Source organism: Cynocephalus volans, chromosome 1 (assembly GCF_027409185.1).
Source record: "Cynocephalus volans isolate mCynVol1 chromosome 1, mCynVol1.pri, whole genome shotgun sequence".
NCBI lineage: Eukaryota > Metazoa > Chordata > Mammalia > Dermoptera > Cynocephalidae > Cynocephalus > Cynocephalus volans.
The window spans coordinates 40,706,748-40,727,770 of record NC_084460.1 but is presented as its reverse complement, the minus strand read 5'-3'; the positions used below and the strand labels follow the sequence as shown (position 1 = coordinate 40,727,770).

Genomic DNA, 21,023 nt, shown 5'->3' with positions numbered 1-21,023 from the left:
CCATTTCCTTCCCCTTTCCCCTCTCCCCCTTCCTCCCAGGTGCTCTGCAGCAACATCCTAGAATGTAAAAACTAATATTAATCAAATTACATTTTCTTTAAAAAAGTGGCTAAGTAGAATAGTGGTTACTAGAGGCTGGGAAGGGTAGAAGAAGGAAGGCATAGGGAAAGGTTGGTCAACAGATACAAAATTACAGCCATATAGGAGGAATAAGTACTAGTGTCTATGGCACTATAGGCTGACTGTAGCTAACAATTTATTGTACAATATCAAATAGGTGGCAGAGAAAAAATAACAAATAGCTAGAGGAGAGAATTTTGAATATTCCCAGCAACAAGAAATGAGAAATGTTTGAGGTGGTGGATATGCTAATTACCTTGATTTGATCATTGCACACTGTGTACATGTATTGAAATAACACATTGTACCCCATATATACGTAAAACTATTATGTGTCAATTAAAAAATATAAAAAAGAAAATTATGATTAGAACTTTTAATCATTAGAATTTTTGCATATGGTAAAACACTTAAAAATTATATTCAATAAAAATTCTCCTTGTCATTTGTTTCTTAGTCCTGTATTCTTCCTCTTGCAGATCACAACTGCTGTCACCTTTTTTTTTTTTTTTTGGTGATCCTTTCAGAGAGAACCTATGCATAAGTGTAGTGTTCTAACAATATTAATAAAATATATGCATTTTCTTCATAAAAGGGAAAAAAAAGAAATGCTAAGAGGTCAGTATCTTGTTTCATTCAGGTAACAAATTCATAGTACATCTCTCTGCCTTTAGCTCTCTAGCCTAAAATTAGAACTTAGAAATGTGATAGTTGCTACAGGGACATATAGTAAAACATTTATTTGAATTGGAAAATTAAGTCAGTCTTTTGTGGGAGAAAATGAGTGTGATTTCACTGATTGACGACTGACTTTGCCACTCAGTTAAATCTATGGCATCAAAGTTTTAAAAAATATATCCAAAGTATGCAATAAGATAAAAGCATTTTGTAAAAACTATATTATCAAACATCTATTAAAGTTAACAGTATTCAAACTTTTCAACACAGCATATTTGATTAAGTAAAGCGCCTAAGTAAAAGAGTAACATGTATAATTCATATATTACTAATCATTTGGTAAATGCCGGAAAAGCCTTTTTGGTAAACTTTTCAGAAATTAAGAAAATCACTTGTAATTTGTGATTAGTGTCCTAACTACTAAGAAACAAATCTTTCTGCATGTTATCAAGTTTCCAATTCTATGCCTTTATAGAAATTTAAAGAGGGTTTAACCGAGTTGTTGATTAATATTTAAGTTTTTAAAAATAATAATTTTTGATTATGGAGTATCATGTATTTTTGACAACTTATTAGAAGTTCAGAGAACCAAGTGATATACCTAAAACAAAACTCCTATTGCCTCCATGCACTTACATATCACTAAGCGATGCATTACCTGAACAATTTTGTTAATCAATTAAATTTCATTTATCACTAATCACAATGTATTTATTTATATATTAATTATTATTGTATCATCTAAATAACAAGTGGAATGAAAAATCAACCCACAAGAAAAAATTTTATTCCTAGAGTCTTATGGTTACAGTAAATTAAAAAATTAAACATAAATTTATGCACATTTTTATCATGTAGCATTATGAAAAGGGCATGAATAAAAGATTTTTAAGCATAAGATTATATATCCCCTTACACTAAAAGTCTGTGGGGTAAGAGGAATGGAAATATGAGTTCAAGGAAAGGAGAAATGCTTTAAAATTTCCAACTGATGAAGGATTGATTTTCATATTTTTTAAATGGAGGATTGTGAGTATCAAATTTGTATGGTATTTCATCGTCACTGTATACTTTTTAAAAAGTTATGTAGCAGTTTAAAAAAATTAGTGTTTACAACATGTTCACATAATGAATTTAAGATTCATTCATGTTCTATATATTTTGCTCCTTTTTATTGCTGAGCATAGTCCATTGTATGTATGTATAACGGGTTGTTCATCCATTCACAAATTGATGGATGTTTGGGTTGTTTCCAGTTTGGGGTGATTATGAATAAAGCATTTGCATACAGGTTTTTGTACGAACATAAGTTTTCATTTCTCTAAAATAAATACCAGGGAGAGGGATTGCTGGGTTGTATGACAAGTGTATGTTTATAAGCAACTGTCAAGCTGTTTTCCAAAGTGGCTGTACCATTTTGCATTTTCATTAATAGTGTAGGAGAATTCCACTTGCTCTTCATATTTGCTAGCACTTGGTATTGTAAATGTTTTTCTTTTAGTCATTCTAGTAGCTGGGTAGTGGTGATATTGCATAATATTTTAAGAGATGAATACCAATAACATTCTTCACAGAAATAGAAAAAAACAATCCTAACATTTATATGGAACAACAAAAGACTATGACTCACTGAAGCAATCCTGAACAAATAAATAAATAAAGCCAGAGGCATAACACTACCTGACTTCAAATTATACTACAAAGCTATTGTAACCAAAACAGCATGGTAGTGGCATAAAAACAGACACTCAGACCAGTGGAACAGAATAGAGAACCGGGAAATCAACTCAGATACTTACAGCCAGCTGGTCTTTGACAGACACAACAAGAACATACACTGGGAAAAGATTGCCTCTTCAATAAATGGTGTTGGGAAAACTGGACATTCATATGCAGAAGAGTAAAACTAGACCTGTACCTCTCACCATATACCAAAATCTACTCAAAATGGATTAAAGTCTTAAGTATAAGACCCAAAACCACAAAAATCCTACCTAAAAAAAAAAAAAAAAATTAGGAAAACACTTCAGGATATAGGACTGGGCAAAGACTTTAAAATAAGGTCCCAAAAGCACAAGCAACAAAATAAAGAATAAACAAATAGGATTGTATCAAACTAAAAAGCTTCTGCACAGCAAAGGAAATGATCAACAGAGCAGAAAGACAACCTACAGATGGGAGAAAATATTTGCAAACTATGCATCCAACAAGGGATTAATATCCAGAATATAAAAGGAACTCAAACAACTTGACAGTAAAAAAACAACAACAACAACACATAATCCAATTAAAAAATGGGCAAATAGCTGAGTAGATATTTTTCAAAGGAAGACATACAAATGGCCAACAGATACATGAAAAAACGCTTAACATCACTAATCATCAGGGAAGTGCAAATCAAAGCCACAATGAGATACCATCTCATCCCAGTTAGACTGATCATTATTAAAAAGACGAAGAATAACAAATGTCAGCAAGGGTGCGGAGAAAGGGGAACTCTTCTATACTGCTGGTGGGACTGTAAATTAGTACAGCCATTACAGAAAACAGTATGAAGGTTTCTCAAACAACCACAGAGAGAACTACCATACAGTCCAACAATCCCCCTACTGGGTATATATCCAAAGGAATGGAAATCATCATGTCAAAGGGACACCTGCACTTCCATGTTCATCACACCTCTATTTACAGTAGTCAAGACATGGAACCAACCTAAATGTCCATTGATGAATGACTGGATAAGGAAAATGTGAAATATATACACAATGGAATACTACTCATCCATAAAAACAAGTGAAATTCTGCCATTAGCAGCAATGCAGATGAGCTTGAAGAAAATTATGTTAAGTGAAATGAGCCAGGCACAGAAAGAGAAATACTGCATGTCCACACTCATAAGTGGGTGCTAAAGAAGAAGGAAAAAAGATGAAGGGGGGAGAGAGAGAGAGAGACAGAGAGACAGAGACAGAGAGAGAGAGAGAGAAAGAGAGAGAGAGAGAGAGAGAGAGAATGGAAGGGAGGGAGGGACAGACCACAATAATATGCTGAATTTTCAGAAGGACAGAACAGAACTGTGGTTACTAGAGGGGGCAGGCGGGGGGTGGGGGAGAATTAGAGGGGGGTTGGGAAGATATTAGGTAAGGGTCACAAAGAATAATTATGATTTGTAATAGTGAATATGCTAATAATATTGATTTGATCATCACATGTGGTACACAGGTGATAGTAGTCAACATTGTAGCCTAAAAATATGTATCATCAATTATGCTTCAATAAAAAAAGTCAATCAAAGTGTCCAACACATTACAAAAGAGAGCTAACAGTGATGGGACTCATGATTAACTCTGGTGGGAAAAAAAACTTTCACAATTTTTGATAAATGGATATTATTTCTTTTTAGACTGCCCACCAAGAAGTCATGATTTCTGTATTTCAATGTTTTCTACACCTGATAGTATGCTTTGCGTTATGAGTTTAAGAGATACCCATATATGTTCCTTACTGTATGTGTGTGGGTGACTCTTACACAAATTTTACTTAAAATAGCAATGTCTATTCAAGTTCATTGTCCATTTTTTAATTGGATTATTCATTTTCTTGCTATTGAGTTGCTTGGGTTTCTTATATATTGTTGATATTAACCCCTTATCAGATGTATGGTTTGTAAATATATTCTACAACTCTGTGGGTTGTTTCTTCACTCTGTTGATTGTCTCCTTTGTTGTGCAGGACCTTTTTATTTTGATGCAATCCCATCTGTCTATTTTTGCTTTTGTTGATTGTGCTTTTAGGGTCATATCCAAAAAATCATTGCCCAGACCAATGTTATGGAGTTTTCTCCTATGTTTTATTCTAGTAATTTTAGTTTCAGCCATTATAGTTAGATCTTTAGTCCATCTTGAGTTGATTTTTGTGTATGGTGTGAGATAAGGGTCCAATTTAATTTTTCTGAATGTGGATATCCGGTTTTTCCAGCACCATTTGTTGACGAGACTGTTCCCATTGTGTGTTCTTGGTACCTTTATTGAAAATCAATTGATCATAAATATGTGGGTTTATTTCTGGGCTCTCTATCCTGTCCCATTGGTCAATTTGTCTGTTCTTATTCCAGTACTGTGTTGCTTTGATTACTATAGCTTTGCAGTGTATTTTGAAATCGGGTGACATGATGCCTCCAGCTTTGTTCTTTTTGCTCAAAATTGTTTTGGCTATTTGGGGTCTTTTGTGGTTTCATATAAATTTTAGGATTACTTTTTCTATTTCTGTGAAAAATGTCATTGGAATTTTGATAGTGATTGTGAGCAATTATGCACTAACAAACTGGATAACCTAGAAGAAATTGATAAATTCATAGAAGTATATAATGTACCAAGACTGAATCATGAAGAAATAGAAAAGTTGAATAGACCAGTAATGAGTAGGAGATTGAATCAGCACTTAAAATTCTCCCATCAAAGAAAAGCCCAGGACCTGAAGGCTTAATGACTGAATTCTACTAAACATTTAAAGATGAACTAATGACAATTCGTCTCAAACTCTTCCAGAAAATTGAAGTGGAGAGAATATTTCCAAACTCATTTTACAAGGCCAGCATTACCTTGATACCAAAGTCAGGCAAAGACACTACAAGAAGAAAAATTACAGGCCAATATCCCTGATGAATATAGATGCAAAAATCCTCAACAAAATACTAGCAAATCAAATTAACAGCATATTGAAAGAAACATTCACCACGGTCAAGTGAAATTTATCCCTGGTCTACAAGGATGATTCTACATATGCAAATCAATAAATGTGATATACCATATTAACAGAATAAAGGGTGTAAGTCATATAATCATCGTAGTAAATGCAGAAAACACATTTGACAAAATTCAACATATTTTCATGATAAAACCTCTAACAAATTAGGTATAGAAGGAATGTACCTCAACACAATAAAGGCCATATATGATGAGCCCTCGGCCACCATACTTAATGGTGACAAGTTGAAAGTTTTTCCTTTACGGTCAGGCACAAGACATGAACGCCCACTCTCACCACTTTTATTCAACGTAGTACTGGAAGTTCTACCCAGAGCAATTAGGTAAGAAGAAGTAAAAGTCATCCAAATAGGAAAGGAAGAAGTAAAATCTGTCTCTGTTTGCTGATGACATAATCCTATAAATAGAAAACCCTAAAAACTACACACACACACCCACACACAAACCTGTTAGAACTGATAAATTCAGTAAAGTTGCAGGATGCAATATTAACATGCAAAAATCTGTAGCATTTCTATACATTAACAACAAACTATCTGAAAAATAAATGAAGAAAACAATCCCATTTATAACAGCATAGAAAAGTAAAATGCTTAGGAATAAATTCAACAAAGGAGGCAAAAGATCTGTACAATGAAAATTATAAAACATTGATGAAAAAATTGAAGACACAAATAAATTTTTTAAAAAATCCCGTGTTCACAGATTGGAAGAATAAATATTGTTAAAATGTCCATACTACCCAGAACCTACCTTTTTGCCCAGCTTCCCCTAATGGCAGAGGCTGCTCTTTGCAGTAAACTGAGGAGCAATTTGCAATGAAAAGGTCTACAGGTAGCCAGTAGCTGGAGGAGCAGTGTGAATTTCTAGGTTACAACCTTTTGGTACTACAGTTAAAGCCCCACTATGACTCTGCTGTATCCCACTAACCCCTGTTGCTCCCCCACTGGGCATATACTCATCCCCAAGCCTGCTTTCCATGGCTGAGAGCTTCTTGCTCACACCCCTTCTCATCTCCATTGCATGGCACGTTCTGCTGCATGGCTACTCAACCAGAAATGCGCCTTCAGCCTCCGTCCCTGGGCAGGAGAACTTGAGAACAACTAGCTTCATGGGTCTCTTTAATACACCTTGCCCTAAGCTCTAGCAGAGTGTGTAAGTAAGTAAGCCTCCTCCAAGGACATTACCTTCTACTCAACTATCTACATTGTGATACTGAGAAAGGGTAGTCTCTAAATGCTGAGTACAGAGTCCTCCATATATATATCTCCATCGTCTGTAGTTCAAATATTTTAAATATTTCTAATTTTTTGTCTTTTTGACCTATCAGTAATTGAGAAAGGTGTGTCAAGAGCTCTCAACATGGCCACAGATTTCACAGTTTGTGCTTGTAATTACATCGATGTTTGCTTTATCTTAATTTTATTGATTTAGGTAGATACACATGCATTCCTAGTGAATTAAATCTTTTACCATTATCTAGTGTCTACCCCTAAAATAAATCTTTATCTTAGAGTTTTTTATTGCCTGATATTAATGTAACTATACCTTTTTCCTTTTTGTTTGCATTTATCTAGTCTTTTCATCCATCCGTTTGCTTTCAACCATACCATGTATTTATGTTTTATGTTTCAGATAATGTAAATCTACATTTTAGAAAAATCCAGTTTGGCAATATTTACCTATTAATTGGCATTTATGGACATTAATGACATATTTGGGTTTGTTTCTACAGTCTTATTACGAGTTTTCTACAGTCTACCCTCATAATTGGTAGATTCTGTACTTGCGAATTTGCCTACTTGGTAAAATTTGTTACCCTAGCTAGAATCAGTACTTGGAAAGCTTTTCAGTCACTCCGGGACATGCGCAGAGTGCCAAAAAACTCGAGTTGCCCAACGTGCGCATTCCCAGATAAAGTCCAACAAGGAGATGCTCTGCCTTTTTGTTCCAGCTTCCCTACTAAACAAGTGTCCTTTTTGCAGTTTACTTAGTGCCATGTTTTTCACATTTTTGTGCTTTTCTGAGTAATTTCACTGTTTAAAATAGCCACCAAAAGTTGTGCTGAAGTGCTGTCTAGTGTTTCTTAAGTGCAAAAAGGCTGTGATGTGCCTTATAAAGAAAATGCTTGTGTTAGATAAGCTTTGTTCAGGCACAAGTTCTAGAGCTGTTGGTTATGTTTTAATGTTAATGAAATAACAATATGCATATTAAATAGGGTGTCTTTACATAAAAGTACACATGAAACTAGGTTATGTATCTATTAGATGATGAAAATGTTGTGGCCAGAGGCTGACAGGAAGACTAACCCTGTGTTTCTTCTAGGAACAATGTCTGACTATTTGCTAATTCCATGTTCACAGTGACTTTATAGAACATAACTACTGTGAATAATGAGAATCAACTGTATTATTAGCTTTGTTTTCATTTGGAGTACAAGTAACTTTAAACTCTCTCTGGCTTGCCACAGCCAAAGTTTTTTCTTGTTCAGGATGCATCTAGGTTGCAAGTTGTCTGATACTTTGTTCCAGGTGGGGTCTCTACGCCAGGCTGTGGGACCCAGACTGATGGAGCAGCCTCTAAGTGGATCAAGCTCCTTCTCATAGAAGAAGGGAAGAGCAAAGGAGCTGGCAGAAACTCACAATGCAAAACTCAAAATGCGTGCATTACATCTGCTCATAGTCCATTGGCCAAAGTACAGCTCACAGCCTAGCCCAAAGTCAATGAGGCAGGGACATGTATTCCTTCCACAGTAGGTTCTGTGAGTTGCAAAGCAAAGAGCAGGGATGTAATCCTCTTGAAGGAAAAATCGAATGAGTAATTGTGAATAATAATACAACTTATCATTATGACTCCTATTTTAGTTTTTAGAAAATATCAAGCTTTACCCTGCTTAGGACAACCATATAAGGGGCCACTCACCCTGTAGATGCCCAACCGACTCTACTTGGGCTCCACAAAGCCACATCAGGCTGCTCCTATGTATCAATGCCCTCTTTACCTTAGTTAGTCTCTGATTCCCCAAATCAGACAGCCCTGTTTTGGGGAGCCCCTCCTCATTGTGCTTGACCCCTAACTCCCCATGGCAGACCACCCTAACCTGTAGACGTCCTCCTCAATTTCTTTGGGCTCTGACCCTCCACGTCTGGCCACCCCATTCATAGACACCCTTCTCACCTGCTCAGGTTATGTTACCTTGCATTGGGTCTTGTCCTCCCATCTCACCCCCATGAACACCCTCCTCACCCTCCTTCAGTTCTGACAGTCCACATCAGGCCTCCTCTCTACAGGGACAGCTTCCTCATGTGCTCCAGCCCGGCTGCTCCCCTACATGGACACCCTCCTCACCTACTCTGGCTCTCCTGTGCCAGGCTGCTCCCCAGCCACAGGTGGATGCTTTTCTAACCCTGCTCAGGCTGACTTTCCATGCTGGGCTGATTCCCACCCCTTCACTGGGCATTCTTCTCATCTAACTCTGGCTCCAACACCCTGTACCAGCAGCTCTCCTACAGAGATGCCCTCCTTGACCTGCTCCAGCTCTGACACCCACACTTGGGGCACCATAGTTCCCTTCGCCTAGGGGCAGATGCCTATCTTCCTCTACTGTATCTAATGGCTTTAGGACTGACTAGCTCAGTTAATGAAAAGAAGAAGAGAAAAAGAGGAAGAGCTACCTTTCATTTTTGTAAAAATATGAATAGCGAAAAATAAAATTAAAATATCCATTAAACATTAATGTTCAGTCTAACAACATATTATGAAGTAACCACTCAACTATCACTAAGTTTGAGTAAAAGATTTCCAACCCTCTAGAAGCTCATTGCTTATTCTTTCCTAATCACAACCCCTTCCTATCCTCCTGAAGGTAGTTAATGATAATAACTTTCTTGCATTTTTTTCCGTATTTTCAAAATCTCAGTATGTAGTAACAAAATTATATTTTTTTGTTTTTGTCTGCTTCTGTTCTATATAATAGGAGTAACTTGTAATGTATTCTTTCGTGCCCAGCTTTTTATGCTCAACATTATATTTATGAGTATAGTATAGCTGTATTTCATTAATTTTCTTTGCTGTATCATCTATTGTATGACTATCCACAATATCTCTATTCTACTATCTGGGTCGTTTACAATTTGCAACTATTAAGAACAAAATTGCCATGAAAACTTTGTATGTGTTTGCAGGAGCACATGGGCAGGTATTCCTATAGGTCATATGCCTAGGATTGGAAAACCTGGGTCACAGGATATGTGTATCTTCAACTTCTCCAGCTGATGCCAAATTATTTCCCAAAGAATTTATACCAATTCACAACCTTGCCATTGGTAGTTGAGGGTTTCTACTGTTCCACATGTATGTCCTATGTAGTATTGTCAGGATCTTTTAGTTTTTACCATCCTGGGGAGTGTAGAAGGAAAGTCATCCTTTGGTATTCATGGGGGGATTTTTTCCAGGACCCCCACAAATACCAAAATTTGAGGATGCTCAAGTCCATTATATAAAATGATGTAGTATTTGAATGTAACCTATGCAAATTCTCCCATATAATTTAAATCATTCTGGATTACTTACAATACCTAATAAAATGTAAATGCTATGTAAATAGTTGTTATACTGTATTGTTTTTTATTTGTGTTATCTTCTGTTGTTGTATTGTTATTTTTTATTGTTTTTTTCCCATGAATATTTTCAATTTGCGATTGTTTGAATCTGTGGATATGAAACACTTGAATACAGAGGGCCAATTGTACATCACTGTGGAATTAACTTGAATTCCTTAAAAATTAATGAGGTTGAGAACCTTTTCATGTCTTTATCAACCTCTTGATATCATCTTTTATTATTTCCTGTTCAAGTCTTTCGTTCATTGTTCTCTGGGGTTGTCTGACTTACTGATTTCTACTGGATTCTAGTCTTGCATCAGTTATATATACTGTAAACATTTTCTAGGATCAAGAATATTCTTCTTAAAACTTTATTGGTTTGTCTTTTACATTTCAAATGAAAGCTTTTATTGTGTGCATTTCCTACCCCAGACACAGAATCAGGAATCTTTATTCTGTTTATTTCTCTCACACTTTCTCTTCCTTTGATTGAGTATTCTCGTATTTCATTTTTTCTAATTCTTATTATTAATTTGGAAGTTTTACAATGCATTTATATTCTTTTAGTGGTTATTATAGAATTTTAAATATATATTTTAACATAATTATTCAAATTAACAATATCTAAGCTAGTTAACATCCTTACCTACGTTCTTTTTTTTTTAATTCTATTTTATTTTGTCAATATACAATGTGGTTGATTATTGTGGCCCATTACCAAAACCTCCCTCCTTCCTTCCACTCCCCCCTCCCTCCCAACAACCTCCTTTCTGTGTGCTTGTCGAATCAACTTCAAGGAATTGTAATTGTTGTGTCTTCTTCCCTCCCTCCCAGGTTGTTCATGTATTTATTTATTTATTTTAAGCTCCCACAAATAAGTGAGAACATGTGATATTTCTCTTTCGGTGCCTGACTTGTTTCACTTAATATAATTCTCTCTAGGTCCATCCATGTTGTTGCAAATGGCAGTATTTCATTCTTTTTTATAGCAGAGTAGTATTCCATTGTGTAGATATACCACATTTTCCGTATCCACTCATCTGACAATGGACGTTTGGGCTGGTTCCAACTCTTAGCTATTTTAAAGAGTGCTATGATGAACATTGGAGAACAGGTATACCTTCGACTTGATTTACATTCCTCTGGGTATATTCTCAACAGTGGGATAGGTGGGTCATATGGTAGATCTATCTGCAATTGTTTGAGGAACCTCCATACCATTTTCCATAGAGGCTGCACCATTTCGCAGTCCCACCAACAATGCCTGAGAGTTCCTTTTTCTCTGCCACATCCTCACCAGCATTTCTCATTCACAGTCTTTTGGATTTTAGCCATCCTAACTGGGGTGAGATGGTATCTCAGTGTGGTTTTGATTTGCATTTCCCAAATGCTAAGTGATGTTGAGCATTTTTTCATATGTCTCTTGGCCATTCACGTATCTTCCTTTGAGAAATGCCTCTTTAACTCTTTTGCCCATTTTTTAATTGGGTTGCTTGTTTTTTTCTTGTAAAGTTGTTTGAGTTCCTTGTATATTCTGGATATTAATCCTTTGTCAGATGTATATTTTGCAAATATTTTCTTCCACTCTGTTGGTTATCTTTTAACTCTGTTAATTGTTTCTTTTGCTGTGCAGAAGCTTTTTAGTTTGATATAATCCCATTTGTTTATTTTTCCTTTGGTTGCCCGTGCTTTTGGGGTCGTATTCATGAATTCTGTGTCCAGTCCTATATCCTGAAGTGTTTCTCCTAAGTTTTCTTTAAGAAGTTTTATTGTTTCAGGGTGTATATTTAAATCCTTAGTCCATTTTGAGTTGATTTTAGTATATGGTGAGAGGTATGGATCTAGTTTCATTCTCCAGCATATGAATATCCAGTTATCCCAGCACCATTTGCTAAAGAGGCAGTCCCTTCCCCAGTGAATAGCCTTGGTGCCTTTGTCAAAGATCAGATGGCAGTAAGTGTGTGGGTTGATTTCTGGATTCTCTATTCTATTCCATTGATCAGTTTGTCTGTTTTTATGCCAGTACCATACTGTTTGGTTATTATAGCTTTGTAGTATAGCTTAAAGTCAGGTAGTGTTATGCCTCCAGCTTTATTTATTTTGCTCAGCATTGCTTTGGCTATGCGTGGTCTTTTATTGTTCCATATAAATGTCTGGATAGTTTTTTCCATTTCTGAGAAAAATGTCTTTGGAATTTTGATGGGGATTGCATTGAATTTGTCTATCACTTTGGGTAGTATGGACATTTTCACTATGTTGATTCTTCCAATCCAAGAGCATGGGATATCTTTCCATCTTCTTGTATCCTCTCTAATTTCTCTCAGCAGTGGTTTGTAGTTCTCATTATAGAGATTTTTCACCTCCTTGGTTAACTCAATTCCTAAGTATTTTATTTTTTTGGTGGCTATTGTAAATGGGCAGGCTTTCTTGATTTCTCGTTCTGCATGTTCACTATTGGAGAAAAGAAATGCTACTGATTTTTGTGTGTTGATTATGTATCCTGCTACTGTGCTGAAATCATTTATCAATTCCAAGAGTTTTTTTGTAGAGGTTTTAGGCTGTTCGATATATAGGATCATGTCATCTGCAAACAGGGACAGTTTGACTTCATCTTTTCCTATCTGGATGTCCTTTATTTCCTTCTCTTCTCTGATTGCTCTGGCTAGTACTTCCAACACTATGTTGAATAGGAGTGGTGAGAGTGGGCATCCTTGTCTAGATCCTGTTCTTAAAGGAAAAGCTTTCAGCTTTTCCCCATTCAGGATGATATTGGCAGTGGGTTTGGCATATATGGCTTTAATTATGTTGAGATGCTTTCCCTCTATACCTAACTTATAGAGGGTCTTTGTTGTGAATGAGTGCTGAACTTTATCAAATGCTTTTTCAGCATCTATAGAGATGATCATATGGTCCTTGTGTTTGAGTTTATTAATATGGTGTATCACATTTATTGATTTGCGTATGTTGAACCAACCTTGCATCCCTGGGATTATTCCCACTTGATGGTGGTGAATAATTTTACGTATGTGTTGCTGTATTCTGTTTGCTAGTATTTTAGTGAGGATTTTTGCATCTATATTCATCAAGGATATTGGCCTGTAGTTTTCTTTTTTGGTTATATCTTTGCCTGGTTTTGGTATCAGGATGATGTTTGCTTCATAGAATGAGATTGGGAGATTTCCCCCTTAATACTGCTTTTGCAGTATCCCACAGGTTTTGGTATGATGTATCATTGTTTTCATTAGTTTCAATAAATTTTTTGATTTCCTGCTTGATTTCTTCTTGGACCCATATGTCATTAAGTAGAATGCTGTTTAATTTCCATGTGTTTGTATAGTTTCCAGAGTTTCATTTGTTATTAATTTCTAGTTTTAATCCATTGTGGTCTGAGAAAATACATGGGATAATTCCAATTTTTTTGAATTTATTGAGACTTGATTTGTGACCTAATATGTGATCTATCCTGGAGAATGATCCATGTGCTGATTAGAGGAATGAATATTCTGAGGTTGTTGGATGGAATGTTCTGTAGATATCTGCTAATTCCAATTGGTCTAGAGTGTTGTTTAGATCTTGTGTTTCTCTGCTGATTCTTTGCCTAGATGATCTGTCTAATATTGACAGTGGGGTGTTCAGGTCCCCTGCTATTATGGTATTAGTGTCTATTTCCTTCTTTATTTCTAATAGAGTTTGTTTCATAAATCTGGCTGCTCCAACATTGGGTGCATACATATTTATGATTGTTATGTCTTCTTGATGCATCAGTGCTTTTATCATTAAGTAGTTTCCCTCATTGTCTCTTTTGATGGTTTTTAGTTTAACGTCTATTTTGTCAGATATAAGAATAGCTACTCCAGCTCGTTTTTCTTTTCTGTTTGCATGGTAAATCTTTTTCCATCCTTTCACTCTTAGTCTGTGTGAATCTTTATGGGTGAGGTGGGTCTCTTGTAGGCAGCATATAGTTGGGTCCTCCTTTTTGATCCAGTCAGCCAGTCTGTGTCTTTTGATTGGGGAATTTAAGCCTTTAACATTAAGAGTTGTTATTGAAAGGTGTTGATTTATTCCTAGCATTTTATTGGTTGTTTGGTTGTCTTAGGTGTCTTTTGTTCCTTGCTTTCTGATTTACTGTTTGTTTTCTGTGTTTGTTGGTTCCTTAGGTTGTAGATAGCGTTTTTGTTTGTTTGTTTTCTCTTCATGAATGCCATTTTTATTATACTAGTGGGTTTTGATTTTTCTTGGGTTTTTATGGCAGTGGTAGTTATTTTTCAGGAACCAAACCCAGTACTCCCTTGAGGATTTCTTGTAAGGGTGGTCGTGTGGTAGTGAACTCCTGCAGTTTTTGTTTGTCTGAGAAATATACTATTTGCCCTTCATTTCAGAAGGATAGCCTTGCAGGGTAGAGTATTCTTGGCTGGCAATTTTTGTCTTTTAGTATTTTGAATATATCATCCCATTCCTTTCTAGCTTTTACGGTTTGTGATGAAAAGTCTGATGTTAGCCTGATTGGGGCTACCTTATAGGTGATTTGACGCTTCTCTCTTGCAGCTTTTAAGATTCTCTCTTTGTCTCTGAGTTTTGCCAATTTGACTATAACATGTCTTGGAGAAGGCCTTTTTGGGTTGAATACGTTTGGAGATCATTGAGCTTCCTGGATCTGAAGATCTGTGAGTTTTCCTATACCTGGGAAGTTTTCTGCCACTATTTTGTTGAATATGTTTTCAATGCAATCTCCATTTTCTTCCCCTTCTGGAATACCCATGACTCAGATATTTGAGCGCTTAAGGTTGTCTGATATCTCTCTCAGATTTTCTTCCATGTCCTTGATTCTTTTTTCTTTCTTTTTGTCTGCTTGTGTTATTTCAAACAGCCAATCTTCAAGTTCAGAGGTTCTCTCTTCAACTTCGACAAGCCTGCTGGTTAAACTCTCCGTTGTGTTTTTTATTTTGCTGAATAACTTCTTCAGTTCAGCAAGTACTGCTACATTTTTTTTCAGGACATTGATTTCCTTGTACATTTCCTCTTTCAGGTCCTGTATACTTTTCCTCATTTCATCATGATGTCTAACTGTGTTTTCTTGTATCTCATTCAGTTTCCTTAGAATTATCACTCGAAATTCCTTGTCAGTCATTTCAAGGGCTTCTTGTTCTGTAGGATCTAGAGTTTGAGATTTATTAACTTTTGGTGGTGTACTTTCTAGATTTTTTGTATTTCTGGTATCTTTTTTTTGATGTTTATTCATTGTGGCAGAGGGTTTCACAGTCCACCGGTTTGAGACTATTGACTAACTAAGATGTTGCTGTGGTTGCCAATTTCGTATGGCTACCTCTGTGACTGCTCAGTTGGCCTCTAGTGCCTTGTGTGCATAGTTGCCTTGGGTCTTGGGCCTCTCTGGGGAGCCACCTCTCTGGTCAGCTTGGACTCTGCTGGGCTGCTGGATCACGGGGCAGTACCTCAGGGTGTGTGATCTCTGCTGCGCTTCCACTTCCCGTGCAGGACTTCTCCCTGTTCCGTGTGCTCTGGCCCAGGCTGTTGGATCATGCAGTGGCAACCCCACAGGGTGTGTGGTTTCTGTCGAGTCTCCGCCTCCCTAGCCGGATGTCTCCCCACTCTGTGCGCACTGGGCTGGGCTGGGATGTGTCTTCTGCAACCCTCGTCTATCAGCTGGGCCTTCAAGACCCTGCTCAGCACCGCCTCGCCCAGGAAGTCTACCAGGTTTCTGCTAGGCGCAGACAACCGGTCGCTCTGGGTGCCTTTGTAGCACTGTGTAGATGTTTCTTGGGATTTATCACCTTCCTCCTGGTATCACGGTTATTTGTGTACTTATCTCCCACACCAGAGCGTGAGCTCCTCGGGGGAGGAGCCCATAGCACACGGTTCACCTTTGTATCCCCCCGGCACAGACCGAGTCCGGTGCCCGCCCACTGTCAGCTCTCTGGCAGGTTCAAGTGAACTCGGGAACTCTCCAACCACACTATTCCTAACCAGAGATCAGTTAGGTGTTTTTCCGAACTGGTGGCCACAGAGATGGTATCTGCCTCCCAGTAACAGGAAGTTTACCAGGGGCTGGAGCCCAGGGTGTGGAGGAGTGACAGTCAGCCCAGCCCGTACTTCCTTGCCCTCCCAATGCTGGCCAGGGATGCCCCACGCCACCAGCCCCCACCAGAGAACCATGGAGGGAGTGGGAGGGGAGGCCGGCCCACAGGCCCCGGGAAGCCCCAGGCCGGGGCAAGCACATGGGAAGGCTCAGTGAGGAGCCCAGCCAGGCAAGGAGGACAGGCTTGGCCAAGCCGGGCCAGAGCCGCCACCACCTGAGAAAATGGAGGCAGCCCCGGGTCCGGTGAGTGGCCCAGTGGGGCAGGCGGAAGCTGGGCGGGCATCCGCCTCCTGAGCAGGGCCGGGCCAGGGGTCACTCACAGGGCTGTGCTGGGTCGGGCAGCTCCCTCTCTGCCTCTGCGTCATCGCCGTCCCCGTTTTCAGCTGCCGCTGCCGCGGGCTGCTCGCTGAGTCCCACAGCGCGGCTTGGGTGCTCCCAGGAATCTTCTTTTATGCCAGCCTGAAACCTTGAATCCTGAATAGGGCAGCTGGCCGCCTTCAGCACGGCCCTGGCCTCCGGGATCCTGGCTGTGTCAACAGCAGCCTCGGCGCCATGTTCCCTGTTTAGAGACTTGCTTTTGCAGCTAAGAAACAGTTCTTTTCCTGCTCCATACTTCAAAGCTGTTGCCTGTAAATGAGGCAGCCTCTCCTGCCAAGGGCAAAGTGGCAGTCAGCCCCCACGACCGGCCACCAGCAGCGGTCCTCCTTTAAGAGACTGCAAGAGGCAACAGCAAGGTATTTTAAAGAGCCCAAAGAGGAGTTACTCTAAGTTGGCCTTTACGTATTCCTCAATAATGCTTGCTATCACAAAGACATTTTTGCATATCAACATCTGCAACTGAAAGTCTTGGTCCTCGTTAAAGTGGGAGAAGCAATCTGCCATTTTGCCCCCTCCGCTCCTCTCCCTTCCCTCTTTTTTAATATACACATTTAAGGGTATAAATTTCTTTAGCTGAACATATAATATATTTTTGGTAAGTAGTTTATATGCATTTGAAAAGAATGTGAATTCTGTTGTTATGTGCAGTGTTCTACAGCATGCCCATTAGGAAAAGATTTTTTTAATTCTATAACAATACTTTTCTTTTTTGTCTGCTTTTTTTGTTTGTTTGTTTTTTGTTTTGCGTGGCTGGCCCGTATGGGCACCTGAACCCTTGACCTTTCTGTTATGGCACCATGATCTAACCAGCTGAGACAATCAGCCAGACCTGTTTGTTCTTATAGTTACTAAAAGTGGTATGTTAAAGTCTTTCACTATGATTTCTTATTTATTTATTTCTTCTTTTTGTTCTTCCAATTTTTGCTTAATATAGTTGATGCTATATTTCTAGATATATCAAATATTAAATTACTGTATATTTATGATGAATCAACAATTTCATCATCATGAAATGTCCTGCTTTTTCTCTAATCTTCTTGCTTTAAAGGCTACTTTGTCTGACATGAACACATCAATACCAACAATCTTTAGTTAGTATTTGCATAGTTTATCTGTCTACATCCTTTAACTCTCAAACTTTGTATTTAAGATAGATCTTACAAACTTTATATTTCAGATAGATCTCTTTTGCTTCTTTTCCTTTTATTAAAACATAATTGTACATATTTGTGGGGTACAAAGTTGAATATCAATGCTTGTGTACAATATGTGGTGACCAAATCAGATGATTAGTATATTCATCATTATGAAATGTAATCATTCTCTGTCACCCTTCACCAATTCCTCCCTAACCCTCCTACCCCTCCTTTCTCATCTCTGTTAACTTCAGTTCTGGTCTCTCCTTTTTAAAGTACAATGTATTATTGTGTTTGTTGTATCTTTCCTTCTTTTTTATTAATTAATTAATTAATTTATTTATTTATTTATTTATAGCTCCCACTCATGAGTGAGGTCATCCTGTATTTCTCTTTCTGTGCCTGGTTTATTTCACTTAACATAACTTCCTTCAAGTTTATCTACGTAGAATTCATTATGTCCATCAACAGATGACTGGATAAGGAAAATGTGGTATATAGCACAGTGAAATACTGTTCAGCCATTAAAAAGAATGAAAGTCTGCCATTTGCAGCAACTTGGATGTGCTACCAAATTAGGCTTTGGGGTCTCAATATCATAGAAATGAACAAAGTACCCAGCAGAATTTAAAGCAAGTAATGCTTTATTAAAGGACAGAAAGCTTATGCACAAGGGGGCAACTCATGAGAAGCTGAACCCCCCAATGGGAGTCGGAGAAGTGTTTTTAAAAGCAAGTGGTTACTTAATTAATAGCAGCATCTCAATTTTAAATTTTAAATTTTAAAATTTTTCCTGTGGTCACGAGAGAAACTGGTTCCAGGTGCACCTTGCAGGCAACTCCCAAAGTGGTTTCAAGGTCAATCTGTAACTTAATCTTTACAATTATGGGAAAAGAAAGAATGGGTATATAATGATACAAGTTGAATAAAAGTAGCAGTTATAGTTTAACAAGCCTGAGTCTGGGAAGGGAGGTCTCCTAACTCATTCCAGTCTTATCTCAGCCTCTGTAGACACAGCTTGTCTCCCTTTTTATCTTAGTTTCTGCAGGAACTGGTTTTTCCTTAGTTATCTTTATCGAGAACCAGGGGACAATCATGTGCTTTGCAGACCTCCTGGCCAAGGAATGGAAAAATATAGTTTTCCTGTAACAAAACGTCTCCTGCAGGGAAAATGGAGTCAGTGTGGTCCATAGGCCTGACCCTATCCTGCTTCAGATGAGCTTGCAGAAAATTGTGTTAAGTGAAATAAGTCAGACACAGAAAGAGAAATACCACATGTCTTCACTCATAAGTGGAAGCTCAAAAATAGATAGGAAGGAAGAAAGAAGGAATGAAAGAAAGAACAATCACCATAGTATGTTGAACTTTCAGAAGGAGCAAATGGTACTGTGGTTAGTATAGGTGGGAAAGGGAAGTAGCAGGAGGGTTAGGGAGAAATTGGTTAATGGACACAAGGAATGACTACGTTTTCCAATGATGGATATTGATTTGGTCATCACATATTATACACAAATACCGATAGTCAACTTTGTACCCCACAAATATGTATAATCAATTATGTTTCAATAAAAAAATCCATAACATGGTAAAACTCTTGAGTAAAATTTTAGGTGAAACTCAAAAGACAGACCTAAAATATGCAAAAACTCTCAAGAAAAGTCAAACATATTTTCCTTTAGTTTATGTCAAAAGTGATGAATCTGAAAAATAGAAATTTTAGACAGATGGCTCATTTGATAACTGACTAATCTTAGGGGACTTAGGCAAGAGGGGGCAGAAGCAAATAGAAAAAATTAGAGAAATAAAAAGGTCAGAAAGATTAGGGCACAGGCTAACCTTTCTCTTAAAGTGTGAAGTCCTAGATATTTGATCCCACTTATTTTTAGAAGTTTATTTTCTCCTCTTTCCCCATCTTCATTTGGTGCTTACCTTATTTATTAGTCAAGGTAGATCAAATGCCATAGCAAGCAATCAATCCCAAAGTTCCTGTGACTTAACCACCCTGCACAAGTTTACTTATTTACGTCACAGTCAGATACAGATTTGTAGGGAGTTGGCGCCTCTTCACAGAGTTATTCTGGGAATCAGGTGCTTCCTGAGGCTTCACCATCCTCTGAGTCTTGGGAGTCTTCTTCAAATCAGCTAATGGGTAGGAAAAGAGCAAGTATCTTGCATGGGAGGTTTTATAAGCCATATCTATAAGTGATTCACATCATTTCCTTTCATATCCCATTGACCATAAACCTGTTTCAGGACTATACCTAAATGCAAGGAAGGCTGGGAAAGGTAGTCTATCTATTTCCCAGGAAGAAAAGATCATGGGTGATGATGACTGCTAGAAATCTCTGCCATGTCCTCAGTGTAGTTTTAAGTAGGGGATTTGTTCAGGCTGCACTGATGGAGACAATTCATAGTTAATAATGTTTAACCCTAATGAATAAAGCTTTAGTTGTGGGGTATTCAGGTAAAGGAGAATTGTCTTTGGTTGGGGAGACTTCTGAAAGTCCTTCTGATACTTCCTATTTTGTCCCCATTGAGACAACCTTATCTTTGCTTAGCATAGAGCCCAGCATCAGGATTCAGGCCCAGAAATCGGCTCTGTAACTATTCTGATGTAGTAACATCACTGGATATGATGACCATATCCAAGATGCTGCTGACCTGCTCTCCTTTTGAGCACAAGCCCTGCAGATAAGACATCCGTGATGTTCTAATGGTGCAGTGTCCCAGGTAGCAGAAGCAAGATATTAGGCAGGTTGAGCACAGTGAGGGTAGAAATGGGCCATGGAGGGGTGCTCTGAATTTTGGTATCTGCACTGAGGAGGAGGTTGTCTGGAATAGATTGACAAGGAACAAAAGAGTTCCAAGAGAAGGGTGCCATGCTGCTGTTTATTTGGAATTAAACACATCAGCCTAGATTAATGTTTCTCTGAATAGCTGAATGAATCTGTTACTTGCCTCTGCTACTCCTATGGGATACACTCCCCATCCACTACAAGAGATGCCCATGTTTCCACAAAAGGCAGACAGACTTTTTTTTTCAATAGAAACCCACAGTACTGTTTGCAGATGGAGGGCTACTTGATACAAAAAGAACCATTCAAAGAATCATGTGAAAGTAAAAGAGACCCTCTGAGTTGGGGCAGAGCAAGAGTCTATTGGGGAAATTATAAACTCCAGAAATAGATCAAGTCTTTTTATATTTGTCATAAAAGAACAAAAGAAAAAAGAATGTACAGGGATTCAGAGT

General features: G+C 37.9%; 1 protein-coding gene across 1 annotated transcript in view; it reads right to left on the bottom strand.

Moving 5' to 3' along the window:
- WFDC8 (WAP four-disulfide core domain 8) overlaps positions 1 to 19,967 on the bottom strand; it is a 34,779-nt gene extending 14,812 nt beyond the window's left edge. The window contains exon 1 of the mRNA XM_063093381.1: positions 19,798 to 19,967. Coding sequence (XP_062949451.1) covers positions 19,798 to 19,967 — 170 coding nt within the window. The remainder of the gene's footprint in view (positions 1 to 19,797) is intronic.
- Positions 19,968 to 21,023: the final 1,056 nt, after the last annotated feature.